Source organism: Acanthopagrus latus, chromosome 7, assembly GCF_904848185.1.
Source record: "Acanthopagrus latus isolate v.2019 chromosome 7, fAcaLat1.1, whole genome shotgun sequence".
Lineage (NCBI taxonomy): Eukaryota > Metazoa > Chordata > Actinopteri > Spariformes > Sparidae > Acanthopagrus > Acanthopagrus latus.
In genome coordinates, this window is record NC_051045.1 from 28,190,134 (window position 1) to 28,207,505 (window position 17,372).

At 41.1% G+C, this 17,372-nt stretch overlaps 2 protein-coding genes across 4 annotated transcripts in view; one reads left to right on the forward strand and one right to left on the reverse strand.

Moving 5' to 3' along the window:
* LOC119022702 (sodium-coupled neutral amino acid transporter 3-like) overlaps positions 1-2,480 on the reverse strand; it is a 23,454-nt gene extending 20,974 nt beyond the window's left edge. For both annotated transcript variants that reach the window (XM_037103890.1, XM_037103889.1), the window contains exon 1: positions 1,316-2,480. The gene's annotated coding sequence lies outside the window, so the exon portion shown is untranslated. The remainder of the gene's footprint in view (positions 1-1,315) is intronic.
* dedd (death effector domain containing) lies at positions 450-14,547 on the forward strand. 2 transcript variants are annotated; one of them, XM_037103893.1, is made up of 5 exons: positions 450-879; positions 2,982-3,621; positions 10,581-10,685; positions 10,880-11,017; positions 12,129-14,547. In XM_037103893.1, the coding sequence occupies exons 2-5, from the start codon at positions 3,057-3,059 to the stop codon at positions 12,533-12,535; spliced, it is 1,215 nt and encodes a 404-aa protein (XP_036959788.1). In that variant the 5' UTR covers positions 450-879; positions 2,982-3,056; the 3' UTR covers positions 12,536-14,547. The 2 variants fall into 2 exon arrangements, with proteins under 2 accessions (XP_036959788.1, XP_036959787.1); XM_037103892.1 differs by having other exon boundaries at positions 451-858.
* The last annotated feature ends 2,825 nt before the right edge of the window (positions 14,548-17,372 follow it).

Sequence of the window (17,372 nt, forward strand, 5' to 3'; positions counted from 1 at the left end):
CTTGAGAGAAAAGAAATAGTTATTGATGCTGTCAGGAGATTTTTGAATTAGTGGAGAGCATGAATATCAGTGATATCGTAGTTACTATGTATGAGAATAATGCTGGGAAAAAAGCTTTTCTTTTGTGATTTTTTAAATTATTTTTTTTATTTCTGGTTGACAGAAAATTGAGTCTTATTTTTAATCCAGTTGTGAGAAACATTTTGGAATTAAAATCGCTTCTGCCAAGAAAAAGAGGAAGTAGTAGACATAGTAGTAGTAGTTACAGTCGTAACTAGTAGTAGTAGTAGTAGTAATTATAGAGGTACAGTACTAGTAGTAGTAATAGTAGTCGTAGCACTAGTAGTAGTAGTTAGAGTAGTTGTAGTAGTAGTAGTAATTATAGTACTAGTAGTATTAGTAGTTATAGTCGTAGTGGTAGTCAAGGAGCTGTCACCAGTCACGAGGTGCTACTTTGGGGTCGAGTGCGCGCGGCCGCAGGCTGCAGGCGGCAATGTTCACAGCGCCGGTATTATCGGAATTGGACTGCACTGTGAACCGGAAGTTCTTTCATTTTAGCTGAAGAACGAAAATTGTCTTCTTATTTTCCCCATGATGTCTGTTTGAGGACTAAAACCGTTAGCTAAACGGACTATTATTCTTGGAATGGAGGACGCCGTGCCGCAAACCGATAGCCTGGAAACATCTGTGTTGAGCATCCGTCTTGTATTTCACCAAAACTATTCAACGGAAACGTGTTTTATGTCCACAAATAAGCTTTGCTTTGCTAGTAGACAGTAGAAAGCTAACTTCGCGTTAGCTGCCTGCCGAACTGTGATATTGTCGAACTTAAGTCAGGAACATCCAGTAACACAGGAGGTAATGTAAAGTTCTTAAAAGGTAATAACATTTCTTGTTTTGATGGTGTGTTTTGCTTGGCTTCATGGAAGTAAGTTTGGATAATGTCAACGCTGACAACAAACGTGGACTGAAGCTATCCATAAGCAGTCATAACAAACCGGGACGGGAATCAAGGGGCGAACGTTAACCCAGGTGTTCTTATGTGTAGACTAATGTTACGTCAGCTTTACTGACTAAATTGCAAATTGTTAGTTACTAAGTTGTAAGGAGTGCAACACGGATCAGAAGTCACATTTGATGACTGATGACTATACATCGGCTTTGTGCATCTGTTTTCAATCTCCAGACAACTGTCGTTAGCTTGCTAGCTAACTTCCGCTAGGCACCCAGATTAGCTGCTTGTTAGCTTGTTATGTATTTTACTAAACAGCTGGACATGGGAGGGTGTGTGTGTGTGTGTGTGTTAGATTTATACTTCACAAACGGCCTCCTATGACTTCATATTTAAGTGGCTGCAGTGTTGTTCACGTAACAGAGTAAACGGCTCTTGTGTTCACATAAACTCCGCTTTCGTTAGCTGAATTAGCATTAACTAGCTTAGCGTTATGATAACTGTAATGTTAGTTGTTGGTCCAAACGCCTGAACAGCTAACGATTATGATTATGATCAAAATCGTGATTTCCTGTGTAAATAATGCATTTTAGCACCACGTATTCTTCACGACTAACGTAGACATGACATAGATGAAGAAAGAAGACAAGATAAAAACGATTCTAATGACAAAACCTCTTAATGTCAAAACCGGAATGGTCGATTTTGGTCATGTTTCTCTTATTCTTATGCTACTCTTCGCCCCTTGCCCCCCCCCCCCATTTGATCTATAAATGAACAGTTCTTATTGTGCTGATAATGATTGATTGGTTAATGATTATTGAACAGTCCGTCAATTAAACAGCCAACGATTCCAGGTTTTCTCACATATAGATTTTTTTTTCTTAATCACATTGATGATGGTCACCTTAGTGTGAATGTTGCTTTTAGCAATGACGGTGAGTCAGCATAAACAAATCCCAGACCCTGAAACTGAAGCAACTAAATGGAATTTGTAATATAATTGACTGTATGTCTAGATGGACAACATGGCCGCTCCCCAAAGGTGAAACCATAACCTCTCGACTAACCCTGAATGAGTGGCTGCGGTATAGGTCACAAGTCCCTCCTTGTCCATCTAAGCGACTGGGACATAGGCCATAATAAAAATGCTCTCTGTCATTTCAGGCAGATCTCATTCTTATCATGCTGATGAACCAGACCATGGTATAAAATTTTAAATGTTCCAGGAACAACACCAACACAGGAGTATCAGATCGTGCAGCTGTGTACTTATCTGAGACTAGAAGTCACAAGAAAAGAAAAGTCATAGCTGTCCTGTAAGAATAGACATATACATTTACTCTTATCACAGAATTGCAGCTACACAAAATGAACATGAATGCAAGTGATGCGCAGTCTGGTTATCTTTTATGAACTGCACTTCATAAACACTGACAGAGATTCCTTTTAAAGGTGAGTTAGAAATACAGACATAATAGAGAGAAAGTTGTAAACATTGACACAAGCTTTGGTACAAGGGGGCGGGGGGCAGAAGTGGCAGGGCCTTGGATTGGGGGCGGGGTGGGGAGAGGGAGAGAGATGGTGTGTATACAGCAAGCTGCAGGGTTCTTTATTGACTGGGATCGACAGATGCTTTGCTGAAGTAATGGCGCAAAAGACAGATGGATACAGAGGGGATATCTTTAATGCTATTATGAGAAGTGAAAAATATTTTCAGTTGATTATACTAATTGGACTATGGTGGCCTACCTCAGTCTGGGTAATTAATGGGAAACATGGTATTGTGATGTCACCCAGTCGTCCAATCATTTGCCCCCTTCTTTAAATAGTTAGCCCTTGCTCTTGTATGTGGTGGCTCTGTTCTGCTTCTCTAAATGTGATCATTTTCATGAAAGAGTAATCATGAATTCCAATGTTGGGACAGGGGCCTCTTGTCATCATCATGTAGTTAATTGGTAAATAATGTTGATGGTTGATCCAAAAAGAGTGAATCAATAATATGTGATTCATCACTCTCCGTATATAGCTCATCAGTTGGAGCAGACGAAGACAGCCGGAGCTGAAGGGATTCAAACATCCCTCTTCACCATCGGGTCCTGAGATGACATCACAGCAGCCGCAGGTCCCCAATGCTGTTATTCCTCCCAACCTTGCTCAGAACTCCTCTGCTCAGCAGGCTCGGCCTCATATTCAGGCTAATCAGCTGGACTCGAGTCAGAGCAGTGCGGCCTCAAGGCCTCTGGACCACAGAGCTCTGATAGGCAGGCCGGGCTGCTCCGGTGTGGCAGCAACCAGCGGGGAGTCAGCCAACAGGAACGTTTCTGCATCCTGCACCAACTCCAGCTCATCTAGAAGAGATGGGGGCTTTGAACCGTGGCCTGAGGAGGCAGCGGACAACTCCCATGGGCTGTACTCACTCCATCGTATGTTTGACATAGTTGGAGCCCAGCTAACGCACCGGGATGTCAGGGTACTGTCATTCCTGTTTGTTGATGTGATTGATGAGTATGAGCGTGGCGGCATCAGAAGTGGAAAGGATTTCCTGCTGGCCCTTGAGCGCCAAGGTCGCTGTGATGAGACCAACTTCAGACACATTCTCCAGCTGCTGAGGATTATCACACGCCATGACCTACTGCCTTATGTCACACTCAGGAAACGGCAGGCCGGTGAGTACAGCTACAGGCTTTCTTAAATTAATGATTGATTCATAATGCACATAAGGTGATCCACTTTCTGACAAATACATTAATGCATAAACTAGACAATGCCCCGCCGGGGAATCGCGAGAGTGGGCTGTGTGCTTTGCCCCGTGACAAGAAAACTATGAAAGCTAAGGCAAAGGTATGATATCACGTTGATAATTTGGAGTTTTATTGACATTTTAAAGTTCGAATGGTGTGTCTAGGGCAACGTATGTTCGTTCAAAAACTATACATCGTAGGAAAAAAGTTCAAATACAATTTAAATAGACAAGACCTGTGCCTACGTTTTAAAGTTTGAATGGTGTTACTAGGCAAACGTATGCCAGAGCAGGAGATGTTTGACAAACGTTGCAGATTTGCGACATTTTTGACCTTGTCCCATTCATTCCGTATGGGAAATTTTTCGCAGTTTTTCGCGACGCAAGTCTGCGGAAAAAAAAATCAAAATTCATGTGGCTTGACACATTTTTCACATATGACAGCTCATTTGACCTGATCGTCCTTACTAGCTGTACTTCTTACATGTGTGCTTGTCTCCAAGATCGACAGCAGTTTTGGACAAATTTGTTCAATACTATTACGATCTTCTTCCCATGACACAATATATCACAACTAGTCATGTTGCTATGTTTTCGATATAGTTAGTCATCCGGTCATTTGATGGGTAAAATTTGTAGTTTCTGACAAACTGGCATGCTTGATATTATATGGTTATAATCACATAACCATCATACAGTCATTATTGATGAAAATATATCTAAAAGTAAACAAATGGAAAAACAAAAGAAATCCCAAATCTGAAATCAGAACACTGGCACATCTGCAGCTACTCCTTAAGTTGATGAGCCAGTCTGTCAGAGTACGTTAGAAAAACAGGATAAAACATAGAATGTTACAAACACGCACAGGGATAACATCTCGTTGAGGAATTATAAATTAAAGGAACCATGAAAATAGTTCATTTTCAAAAAAGTTCATTTTATTTCTCATTAATATACACTCAGCACCCCATCTTGATAGAGCAAAAACAGAAATGTAGAAATAATTGCAAATTTATTAAAAAAGAAAAACTGAAATATCACATGGTCATAAGTATTCAGAGCCTTTGCTCACTATTGAGTAGAAGCACCCTTTTGAGCCCTTTTTTGAGCTAGTACAGCCATGAGTCTTCTTGGGAATGATGCAACAAGTTTTTCACACCTGGATTTGGGGATCCTCTGCCATTCTTCCTTGCAGATCCTCTTCAGTTCTGTCAGGTTGGATGGTGAATGTTGGTGGACAGCCATTTTCAGGTCTCTCCAGAGATGCTCAATTGGGTTTAGGTCAGGGCTCTGGCTGGGCCAGTCAAGAATGGTCACAGAGTTGTTCCGAAGCCACTCCTTTGTTATTTTAGCTGTGTGCTTAGGATCATTGTCTTGTTGGAAGGTGAACCTTCGGCCTAGTCTGAGGTCCTGAGCACTCTGGAAGAGGTTTTCTTCCAGGATATCTCTGTACTTGGCCGCATTCATCGTTCCTTCATTTGCAACCAGTCATCCCCTCCCTGCAGCTGAAAAACACCCCCATAGAGTGATGCAGCCACCGCCATGTTTCACTGTTGGGATTGTATTGGGATGGTGATGAGCAGTGCCTGGTTTTCTCCACACATATCGCTTAGAATTAACGCCAAAAAGTTCAGTCTTGGTCTCATCAGACCAGAGAATCTTATTTCTCATAGTCTGGGAGTCCTTCATGTGATTTTTGGAAAACTCAGTGCGGGCTTTCATATGTCTTGCACTGAGGAGAGGCTTCCATCAGGCCACTCTGCCACAAAGGCCTGACTGGTGGAGGGCTGCAGTGATAGTTGACTTTGTGGAACTTTCTCCCATCTCCCTACTGCATCTCTGGAGCTCAGCCACAGTGATCTTTTGGTTCTTCTTTACCTCTCTCACCAAGGCTCTTCTCCCACGATTGCTCAGTTTGGCTGGACGGCCAGGTCTAGGAAAAGTTCTGGTCGTCCCAAACTTCTTCCATTTAAGGATTATGGAGGCCACTGTGCTCTTAGGAACCTTGAGTGCCACAGAAATTCTTTTGTAATCTTGGCCAGATCTGTGCCTTGCCACAGTCTGTCTCTGAGCTCCTTGGGCAGTTCCTTCGACCTCATGGTTCTCATTTGCTCTGACATGCACTGTGAGCTGTAAGGTCTTATATAGACAGGTGTGTGCCTTTCCTAATCAAGTCCAATCAGTTTAATTAAACACAGCTGGACTCCAATGAAGGAGCAGAACCATCTCGACGAGGATCAGAAGAAATGGACAGCATGTGAGTTAAATATGAGTGTCACAGCAAAGGGTCTGAATACTTGTGGCCATGTGATATTTCAGTTTTTCTTTTTTAATAAATTTGCAAAAATTTCTACATTTCTGTTTTTTTCTGTAAAGATGGGGTGCTGATGGGGCGGCTGTAGCTCAGCGGGTAGAGCAGGTCGACTAGTGATCAGAAGGTCGCTAGTTCAAATCCCGGCTCAGGGCAAGGCTGAGCTGCATGTCGAAGTGTCTTTGAGCAAGATACTGAACCCCACATTGCTCATCAGTGAGGGCCCTGTGATGAGCTGGCGACTTGTCCAGGGAGTACCCTGCCCTCGCCCTGAGACAAGGCTGGGATTGGCTCCAGCAGCAACACCCCGCAACCCCATGGAAAGGGATAAGTGGTTCGGACAATGACATGACATGACAAGATGGGGTGCTGAGTGTACATTAATGAGAAATATAATGAACTTTTTTGATTTTAGCAAATGGCTGCAATGAAACGAGATGAAAAGAGAAAGAGTGAAAAATTTAAAGGGGTCTGAATACTTTCCGTACCCACTGTATATGTATATATATGTGTATATGTGACTGCTTGTATCCTTTGATGAAAACATAGCCATGTGCTGTAAATGTGATGCACCGTAGAATCAAATCCAATTGAATCCAGTTGACAGGATAATCGTAATCAAATTGTTGACAGGATAATCGTAATCAAATCGTGAGACCAGTGACCCCTAATTTCCACACTGCAGACGTTTTATCCACAGGTTAGCCAGAGTAATGTTACGCGGTGGTCTGCGATCTGCCACAAATTGTGCTCTGATGTTAAAAAAAATAATCGAGTTTGGGTCCACGTTCAAAATTGCCGATCCCGGTCAGTGATACAATGCCCATACTGGCCCCGATCCTGACCATGCGGATCACTTGGGGCATCCCAAGTTAGACTCTAACTGCGTTTCATTGTCTCTTTTCTTGTACAGTGCACAATGACAATAAAGTTGAATCCAATCTAATCTAAATCGAAAGATACATGCACCAAACATCATGACAACAACAGGTGCACTTACAAATTTGTGCAAAACATCAAAATAAGTAGGCCTACATTATGTAGGATAGGTTGAGTCACAATCAGTGCGTTTACAGGAGAGATGTAATACCAGAGTGTGTTTTTCTCAAAGCTTATATGATTGTGAGTAGAGTGGAGGGGCAGAGCGAGGGCAGGTTTTCCACTGGTAAAATAATTGCAAATTGCGATGGATAACAAAAATAAAAGTATAAAATGCTAAAGTGGGTTTCAGTGACGTTTGCAACAGGTATGATGAAGAAAGAAAGGGATTGATATCATTGTGAAATCTGTTTTGAAAGACAATGATAACTCATCTTGTACAAAGAAATACATTGGAACATTTAAAAGTTATATAGTTCACTGCAAAGTAAATAATGCAAAAATAGTGATGATATTAATAGGCGAAAAACATAATAAACATGGTGGTCTGTACTTGACTGGGGTGAGGGCTCATGTATCGACCTTAGCCGTGCACAAAATTGACAGCGTTATTTGTGTTCCATGGAATGTATTAAACTGGTTCAGATGTGATGATCAGCCGTTTAGTACAGTGGCCCTGAAGTGCAAAACACAACTGCAAATCAAAAAACACAAGAGCAAATCAGAAAGAACAACAAAACAGAAAACACAACAACAAAACAGAAAACACAACAACATTAACCAGAAAAGGTAAGGTCATGGATCGTCGCTGATTGGACTGGTCTGTCCGGAAGGACGTGGTTTTCATGTTTTCAAAATAAGAGTGGTGCAAGTGACATTGTAGGTGCTGCTATTAAAGAATATGTTGATAACATAACAATAACACCAAAATGTACATTGTAAAAAGTTTAATGATACATTTATCAATATTCATATCGTCACATATAGTAAACCATAATTATTGCATATACTTACACACGATTTTAATAGAGAGAAACTCTTAAAATGAAAAGTAACTTATTTGATTATGAAACATTTTTATATACATTATAAACATAATTATATACATATTTTAACACTTAAAGGAGTACGCCACCCCTAGGTGAAATTGAGTCACTCCCCGCAGTCCCTAGAGTTGGATGAGTGAGCCAAAGCGTTTTTTAGCCGACCAAGCCATTGTCCTAATCTAGAAACGCCGCGGTTAGCTTTAGCTTAGCGTAGTCGCTGTAATCCGGAGTGTCCAGCTAGCATGTCGTTGCAAAAGTGAATCAAATAACTCAAGATTTTTTGTAATTATCTCTCGTGACCTATACATTCATATCGAGTACACATATAAATGCAAATTAACACGAAGGGATTTACTAGACCAATTTATATCGGGAACTATTTGCGGCCACAGCACAGGCAAAGCACTGCTACCACGCGCAAAGACACCACTCAGCACCTGAAAAGCCTCAACTTCCGTCAATACACCAGCGTGGCTACTAAGTTCTCTGCCTCTAGGAAACGACAATGTGAGTCGGACTAACGTGAAGTTTCCGTGATAATGTTAGCAATGTATAAACCAAGGAAGGGTAAAAATTATAACGTTACTTACAGGCATGGATGATGAACTCTGTTCTGCCTCTGTACTGAAAATGGATGGGACGGCCGTATCCTTCAGATGTAGCAGTATCTTTCTCGTAGCATACTGCATTTTCTCTTCGTAGTCCTCCGGTTTAAAATGCTCATCGCAAACACGATATTGATTGATTTTATCCACTGGTGTTGTTGCAGGAATGTCGAGGACAGCAAGCCAAAGATTTCTTCGTTCCACTGGTTTTGGAATTCTGTGAAACATTATGTTTGTGTATGTCCTCTGCTTGTTATCGCAGCCCTTCACACAGCAAATAACCATTTTTCCTCAGTAGATGTGAAACTAACTTCAAACTACTAACGTAACAACCTTACTGCAACAACTTCTTCTCTTACTGCAACTACATGCAGGTAACACTGGAAGTTGTGGTGCTGTGTGCTGTCAGTGTATTGACGGAAGTTGAGGGTTTTCAGGTGCTGGTCTCAGGTTTCAGGTCTTTGCGCGTGGTAGCGGTGCTTTGCCTGTGTTGTGGCCGCAAATAGTTCCAGATATAAATTGGTCTAGTAAATCCCTTCGTGTTAATTTGCATTTATATGTGTACTCGATATGAATGTATAGGTCACGAGAAATAATTACAAAAAATCTTGAGTTATTTGATTCACTTTTGCAACAACATGCTAGCTGGACACTCCGGATTACAGCGACTACGCTAAGATAAAGCTAACCGCGGCGTTTCTAGATTAGGACAATGGCTGGGTCGGCTAAAAAACGCTTTGGCTCACTCATCCAACTCTAGGGACTGCGGGGAGTGACTCAATATCACCTGGGGGTGCCGTACTCCTTTAAGAATTTAAATACAAAAATCGAAAAAGCTGGAAATGAGCTGATCTAAAACGAAAACAAAGAGCCGTTTCAATCACTGATCACAGTCTCCACAGATTACCTCCACTCTCCTCGCACAGTTAGCACACACGGGCTTGTGGCATTTCAAGTGTCAAGTGTTTGTTCTGTTTGCAGCTTTATGGGACCAGCACTGCCTCCGTGTATGTGTCTGCTGCCCACCTTGTGCCGACTGCTGCAGCCCCTTTCCCCTCCATGTATTCTACCCTCAGCTGCTGCAGGACTTTCCTCCGGGCTGTCCTAGTACTGCTGCTCCTTGAAAAAGATGCAGGCATTGATCCCAGCCAGGTCGAGGATGTTAGAGAAAACTGACACTGGCCATCTTCGCATACTGCCTTTGACGGAGTACACTCTCACCATCTGGTCCAGGACGTCCACGCCGTACTTGGTGTTGTTACTACATCACAGACTCTGGCTTTGCCTTCGCCCCACTAAAGGTGCCCACAGCTGTGTGCACGGTGCTCAGGATGCAGACATTCTTCCTCGGCTTTCCCTGGTACACAGTCAGAGTCGCATCACCACACTTGAGCACCTTCGTTTTGAACAGCTCTGTTTCACAGAGAGGGAACTCCCGTTTTTGTTTGCCCATGGTGCCAACCAGTCTATATAATACAACTATACAATAATTAATTTACAAGTGAATTCGCAAAGAAGCATAAACAAGGTAATAATGAAACCCCCATGGAATGATGTGCGGTCAACATGACCGCTTATGGCTGAAATAGGCAAAACATATAATTCTCTCTTAGTCTTTTGTGTAATTTAATTGTCGACAGCAGATCCAGTATCATGTCATATCCATGTCCTGCATCAAAATATTCTTTAATAGAAGCACCTACATCATCACTGGCAGCGCTCTTATTTTGAAAACATGTAAACCAATGTCCTTCCGGTTCAAAGGATGGACCAGTCCAATCAGAGACAATCCATGTTGCCCAGTGGGTATCTACCCATTCCAATTTGGTTAATGTCTTTGTGTTTTCTGATTTGCTGTTTTGTTTTCTGTTTTGTTGTGTTTACTGATTTGCTGTTGTGTTTTTTGATTTGCCATTGTGTTTTCTGATTTGCTGCTGTGTTTTCTGTTTTGTTGTTGTGTTTTCTGATTTGCCGCTGTGTTTTGCACTTCCGGGCCACTGTAGAATTTAAACTACTGAACTACAACTACTGTTGTTTTCAGTGTGCCCAGACCCTGTGGACAAGTACCTGGAAGAGACATCAGTGCGCTACATTTCACCAAGAGGAGCAGTACAGAGCGCAGACACCGCGCCACACAGAAGAACAGGTGTGTGTGTGTGTGTGTGTGTGTGTGTGTGTGTGTGTGTGTGTGTGTGTGTGTGTGTGTGTGTGTGTTCTTTTGTTTCAGCAGGACAGGAGTAAGCTTAGTAATATGTGCAGTGAATGGAAATTCCGTATTAGTAAGGGACTGTACTGTGATGTAGATGCTTGATTAACATCAATATTAATGTCATTTTCTAGGTCCCCAGCCAGTCATTTGCTGCTCCCCATCAGGACCTCATGTTGGCCCTCCACGAATAAAGCCGGCCCCTCCTGCATCGAACCGTAAACGGAGGAGAAGTCATTCCTCAGCTGACTGCAGAGAGAAGCAAACATGTGGTAAAATGAAATGCACTATAGAGAGGGATTATTGTTGTTGTCTAGACTTTGAAATGGAAAATGAGCCCAGTCAAGAGACTTTGGTATAGTACAACATGGGAACACTAGTATCTAAACTGACGTTTTAAATGGCTAGACACTTTAAACAAAAAATTATAATTTAAGAACCTTCCGGTATATCATAGTCTGTGGCTTACTTCAACCAGTGAGATCAATAAAAACCATATGACAAGTCAAAGTCACCAGTCAGTCAACAGACAAGCCAAAACATCTAATCCAATGAAAAGCCTTCAGTGTCTTTCTTTGCTTTTCTTTCAATTAAATATACTCCACACTCACTTGCTGCCAGTGTTTTCAAATGAAAAGTCACTTTGTTACATCTACACCATGACCATTGCTGCCATTAGCTCCTCATAGGACCACTGTGGTTCAGACACATCCCAGAGGAGCAGCTCCTCTGTAGATAAAAGGTAACTGAAACACCATTCTTGTTTTCAAGTGATTAATCACCAGTGAAATATTATAATGAATATTATGTTAAATTGCTGTTAATAGCTCTGCCTAAATCCTAGTCAGCTTTAATACCCCACTTAGTTATATATTTCATACTTCGAGGAGTTGTATATAAGAGATGTCCACCTGTCAAATGCTTTTCCAAACAAAAGGGGGCAGCATATCACCAGAGTAACCACTAACTGCTCCTAACTATAGCTATCATAAGCTAAGCAGCTCAGTTAGCTGAGCAGCTAGTGGTCCGGACTGGGAGCTCAGAGCAGCGGCAGTGGTGTTTGGTGTTTGCTCTGCTAGAGGAGGAGCCGTGGACAGTGACAGGTTGGGACTAGCTGGTTAGCATGCTAGTTTCAGTAGATGTGACTTCAGCAGTAAAAACATCACATAAAAACTGCTATTTTTAATGGTATTCTAACACCTTTAAATACTTAATTGTATTTAAACTCAAAATTCATTCTGACAAAGACATTGTGTGTGTGTGTGTGTGTGTGTGTGTGTGTGTGTGTGTGTGTGTCCAGCCAATTGTACAAGGTCAAGCTGGTTGCCATCTGTAAGTCAACTAATATTTTCATTGTCACCTTGTGCTCTTCTCCTCCTACAGACATCCGCCTTCGGGTTCGTGCTGAATATTGCCAGCATGAGTCTGCTCTTCAGGGCAACGTCTTCTCCAACAAGCAAGAGGCAGTGGAGCGACAGTTTGAGCGCTTCAACCAGGCAAACACTATCCTCAAATCCCGAGATTTGGGCTCCATCATCTGTGACATCAAGTTCTCTGAGCTCACCTATTTGGATGCCTTCTGGAGGGACTATATCAATGGATCATTGCTAGAGGCACTTAAAGGGGTCTTTATCACAGATTCCTTAAAGCAGGCTGTGGGCCACGAAGCTATAAAACTGTTGGTCAATGTTGACGAGGAGGACTACCAGGCCGGTCGACGCAAACTGCTTCGTAATTTGGTCACACATGGTGGGAACCCACCAGGAGCTAGCAAAGACCCTGTACCTTAGAGACCCTCTCCAGGAAGTAGCGTAAGGGAGGACCGCTGCTGTGCCCCCTCCCCCCACAGGGAGTAGAGTGAGATGTGGTTGTGTCATTTGAGGTGCCTGAAGTGCGTGCCTGAATGGAACTAAAGAACTTCTAGCCACCGCATTGATTCCTTGAGAGCTGAGGTCATACGTTATCTACTTGGCACCCCTTAGCGTAGCATGCGAGGTGATTGGGAACTATGTTAACAAGTAGGTGATTCATACAGGTTGACGTTATTTTGAATGTTGAGCTGTTAATTTCCTTCACGGAGGAGAATGCTGATTCATGTGTGCTTTGAATTGAGTTAATTTCTTGTTTCTGGTATGTTGGTTCATTTGTTAAATCTAATGATACTCTTAACCCCTGTTCATAAGTGGCGTTCTTTTCAATCCAGAAAACATGCATTACTCTGACAAGTTACTCCCAGTGGGAGTTGTACCTTATCAAAGTCAAACTGGGTTTTCCAGGTTTTTCAGGTACATTACCAGTTGATTGGAATTAACCCAATGAGAGTGTTCTGTATGTTATAGGAAAGCACAGGCTGTAGTTGACTAGTTATTTCTGTTTCTTTCAGTCTTTTATCCCGCTGTACCCAAGCTGTTGAGAGTTCCCATCTGTAAAAATGAACCCTTCCAGTGCATTTTTTATCGACTCGTTTTTGGTTACTGTCGACATTAATGTGTCTTTATTTTTACTAATGATTTGTTTTAAAACATGGCTTATTTCCAGCAGCTTTTCTTCTAGCCTAATTTGAAATTTCAATTGTCCAGTCACTGCTAATATTTAAACTTTGTGGATTGTTCTAATGTGTCAAATCTTATCCAGTGACATAATGAGTCATACCCTGGTGTTGTAGATTTGTGTGGGTGATTGCAAATCATTGCCAGTTTCATTGTCAGCTTCAACCTCTGATCCCCACTCACCCTCTCAAGCATTTTCACTCCGTATATGACACTGAACTTTTTATATTATTTTATTTTTTTTCTTTAATTGAAAAGACATTTGATAACAAAATCAACAGCAGGTGGAAATCACAGCCAGTATGTGTAGAGTCATCTCAGTTGTGCAGGTAAATAAATTCCGAGAACAAAAATAACTCACAGGGTTTGTTTTTGTGAAGTTGCAGATATTGATGGATGCTGATGGATAAGGATGCAGTTGAGTTCACATGATCAGAATCAGAAGTGGGTATGAGCAGATGTTGCGATCACTTTCTTTCTTTCCAGTTGCCTGAGTGGTTGTCACGATACTGGAATTTCTAACTTTGATAGAATACCTTAGAAATAAACGATATTCAATACCATGTTCGAGACCACAGGGACATATAGACATGGAATGGAGTTAATACTATTTTAGATTTTTATTAAAAGACAAATGTCATAAGAGCAACATCATCAAAGTCACTTTACATCTGGAGGAAACAAAGTTTTATTAGCATCCCAGCAGTGCCTGCTTCGGCTCGCAGTCAGAGGATAGCAAGAAAATGCAGCTAGTGCTGGTGTATTGATACTGCAAAAAATGAGTATTTAAACCATTTAAAATATTCAGAATCGATGTTTCAATAGCTAGATTTTTTTTTTCACCTACACTAGTTGCCTGTGGGGTGTGCTGGAGAAACCTGGCTCATTTAGAGCACCTGTTTCAAAACCAGGAGCATTTCACCCTGGAGATCGGTTTGTTAGGTTTGTTGCGTGAAGACACATAGAAAGGCTGGTCTCTGACCATTTCCAAGTGTTTTTCTGGTGTGAAAGCAAATTAAACTTCTAATAATTTTACTTTGCTCATGAGATTTGTCCTGGAAGCAATCTTATAATTGATCTTTATTAGCCACATATATGTATATTTATGCAAATCATTTAGCAAAAATGAAAACGGGAATGCATGTTAGCGCAGGTATTTCCCTGATCTATAGGCCAAAAGCTGTTAAAACAGCTGTGTTTTATCCTCCTCTGTGTACTACATCTGTTCAGTCCATTAAAGTGTGTGACAGTGATCCCATGTTACACAGCCCTGACTCATTACTGTATGAAATGCATCCTTTTCCTCCTGTCTCTACATATTAGTAATTGTTCATGACATACTGTCAGTTTGCAGTTTAATAACACTAACGATGTTTATATTCAGTTATTTCTTTGTCACCTCTTCGTGACTCCACAGAACATTACTACCGGTATACTCAGTAGAAGCATTCAGACGCAGCATAAAACTAAAGCGGTAAATACACTCTTAGTATCTGAATTTAAAGGACGAGTGTCCTTACTTACATCCGTCTCCATCAGGATATGTGACATGTCCACAGGTATTCATCAGTCACTTCATTAAAGTTTGAATATGAAATAAAAAGCACTGCCAACAAATGTTACAGCAAGGTATGTGGCATACTAACAGGAGACAGTGAGTCTGGTGGTTATCTTTGACAAATGTGATGACAGTATTACTTATGATGGCTTCAGTTGTATGCAGTCATAAAAAACACTCAGTGGCCACACTATTAGGCACACCATTCAGGTTCAGGGAAGGCCCACTGAACTGCAGGGAATCATGGACTCAACGGAGGTAATCGAACCCCACAGCAGTGGCCTTAGATTGGTGGCTGCAAAGCTCCCATCCCACCTCACATTACATGACTGCATTCTTAGATAAAGTGGACTCAGTTTTTCCTCGAGACTGAAGGATTTCAGGAGGCTCACAATGTAAAAACTCAACTGATCTAAAATGATGTTTAGCTGTGACCAAGTTTTCAGGAGAAGCTCATATTGGCTGGTACATTTGTACCACAAAGCATTTAATATCTTCACCCTTCCAGTTCATAAGAGTTGAAGTGTCAACAAACCTTGTCCATTATCAACACTTAATTGATTATCATCACTCACTGTAGAGCAAATGGCAAAACTGTTTAATTAGTTTGATGGTGACTTAAAATAGTGAGCGTGTTTGTAGGATCGAGATTACAGACAACATCGGCTCGGCTACCATGCTTCCATGTACACTGGAGGCTGGCTATCTGTGGTCTATTTGAAAATCCTGGATTATAACAACATTCCTCAAATTCTTATTTTCCACAACATCTGAGCATGTCAATGGGCATTTTACGGTAGGTAGATTGTGGTAAATAAATATGCAGATTCTGACTGGAGGTCCATAACAGTATGCAATGTGTGCTCTCAGACACACACACAGCCATCCATAACACACCCTTACTTTTCAAGTAGATGCATGAACGGTGATGCATCTGATGTCACTGTGATGTTGTTCCTAGAACATCATTTACTAATGCTGTGAATGACCATTTTTGGTTCTGAGCAGTCATGTTGTAGCCTAGCGACTTGTGGCGGTGTTGTTCTGGAACTTCATAATTAGGGCCTGAGCAGGGCTAGCACGCTAGTTGCGCACTAGTAGTGTATTGTGTCATACTAGTACAGCCAAACTCCTTACATGTTAGGTCTCGAGGCTTACCAGTAAGACAAACTTTCTTCTACTAGTTACACTAGTAAGAACAAAATATCTGTCACTAGTAACACTAGTGAACATTTTTGATGTTACTAGTACTACTAGTAAGGTGCAAAAGTCCCCCACTAGTGCTACTAGTGGATATTTTGCCACTTACTAGTGCTACTAGTAGACATTTTGGCTGTTACTAGTATTACTAGTAGACATGTTGCCCTCTACTAGTAGTACTAGTAAGCTCATGAATGTCTCACTAGTGTTACTAGTAGACATTTTGGCCGTTACTAGTAGTACTAGTAGACGTTCTGGCCCACACTAGTAGTACTAGTAAGGTCACAAATGCCGTACCAGTACTACTAGTGGGCAGTTTGGCTTTTTCTAGTAGTGTTAGTAAAATCGTAATAGTCTCACTAGTGTTACTAGTGGACATTCTAGCCATCACTTGTGTAGATGTAAGTTGCAAGATGCAGCCACTAGTAGTACTAGTGGACTACATGCAAATGAAGAAGGTGGGACATGGATTTTGATTAGTGAATGTTCAAACTGTGTGCTTGAGGCCTTAAAGGGGCTGCTCTGAATACCAGAATGTTTAGCAGCAGTCATTTCAGAAGATGTGTCAACTTGTTTTGTATTATTATAAAATGAAAATTAACTGAATGCATTTCTAATATTAAAAGGGTTATCAATTAGGTCATTTATTTATGTTTCTTTAGTATTTTTTGTTAATTCATGTTTATTATAGATATTATATTATTTACAGATATCAATTTTATCTCCATTTGTAGCAATTACAATATTCTAAGCTAAGATAGATAGATAGATAGATAGATGTTTAGTGGCTAATTTATGCCCAGAATTATTATTGTAATAGTTTTTGTCATTAGTTTGGTCCCCTTAGCAGGACTAGTGGTACTGGTACTACTAGGGCCACTAGTGCTACTAGTAGTACCCTGGATATCCTGGATATCTACGATATCTGTGATATCCTTTATATCAGTGATATCCTTGATATCAGTGATATCTGTGATATCCGTGATATTCGTGATATCCTTGATATTAGTGATATCCTTGATATCAGTGATTTCCTTGATATCAGTGATATCCATGATATCCTTGATATCTGTGATATCCTTGATATACTTTGTATCCAGCATCCTTGATATCAAGGACTAGTATCCAGGATATCAGATATCCATGATATCCGGGATATCCAGGATATTGGACATCAGTGATATCAAGGATATCAGATATACTGTACTTGATATCCGACTTAAGGTCATGAAAAATAAGTAAAAAGATATAAATGTACCTTGGTCGGTCAAGCTGACTCTCTACCAATAGATGGCAGTATGAGTACATAAATGTATGGCT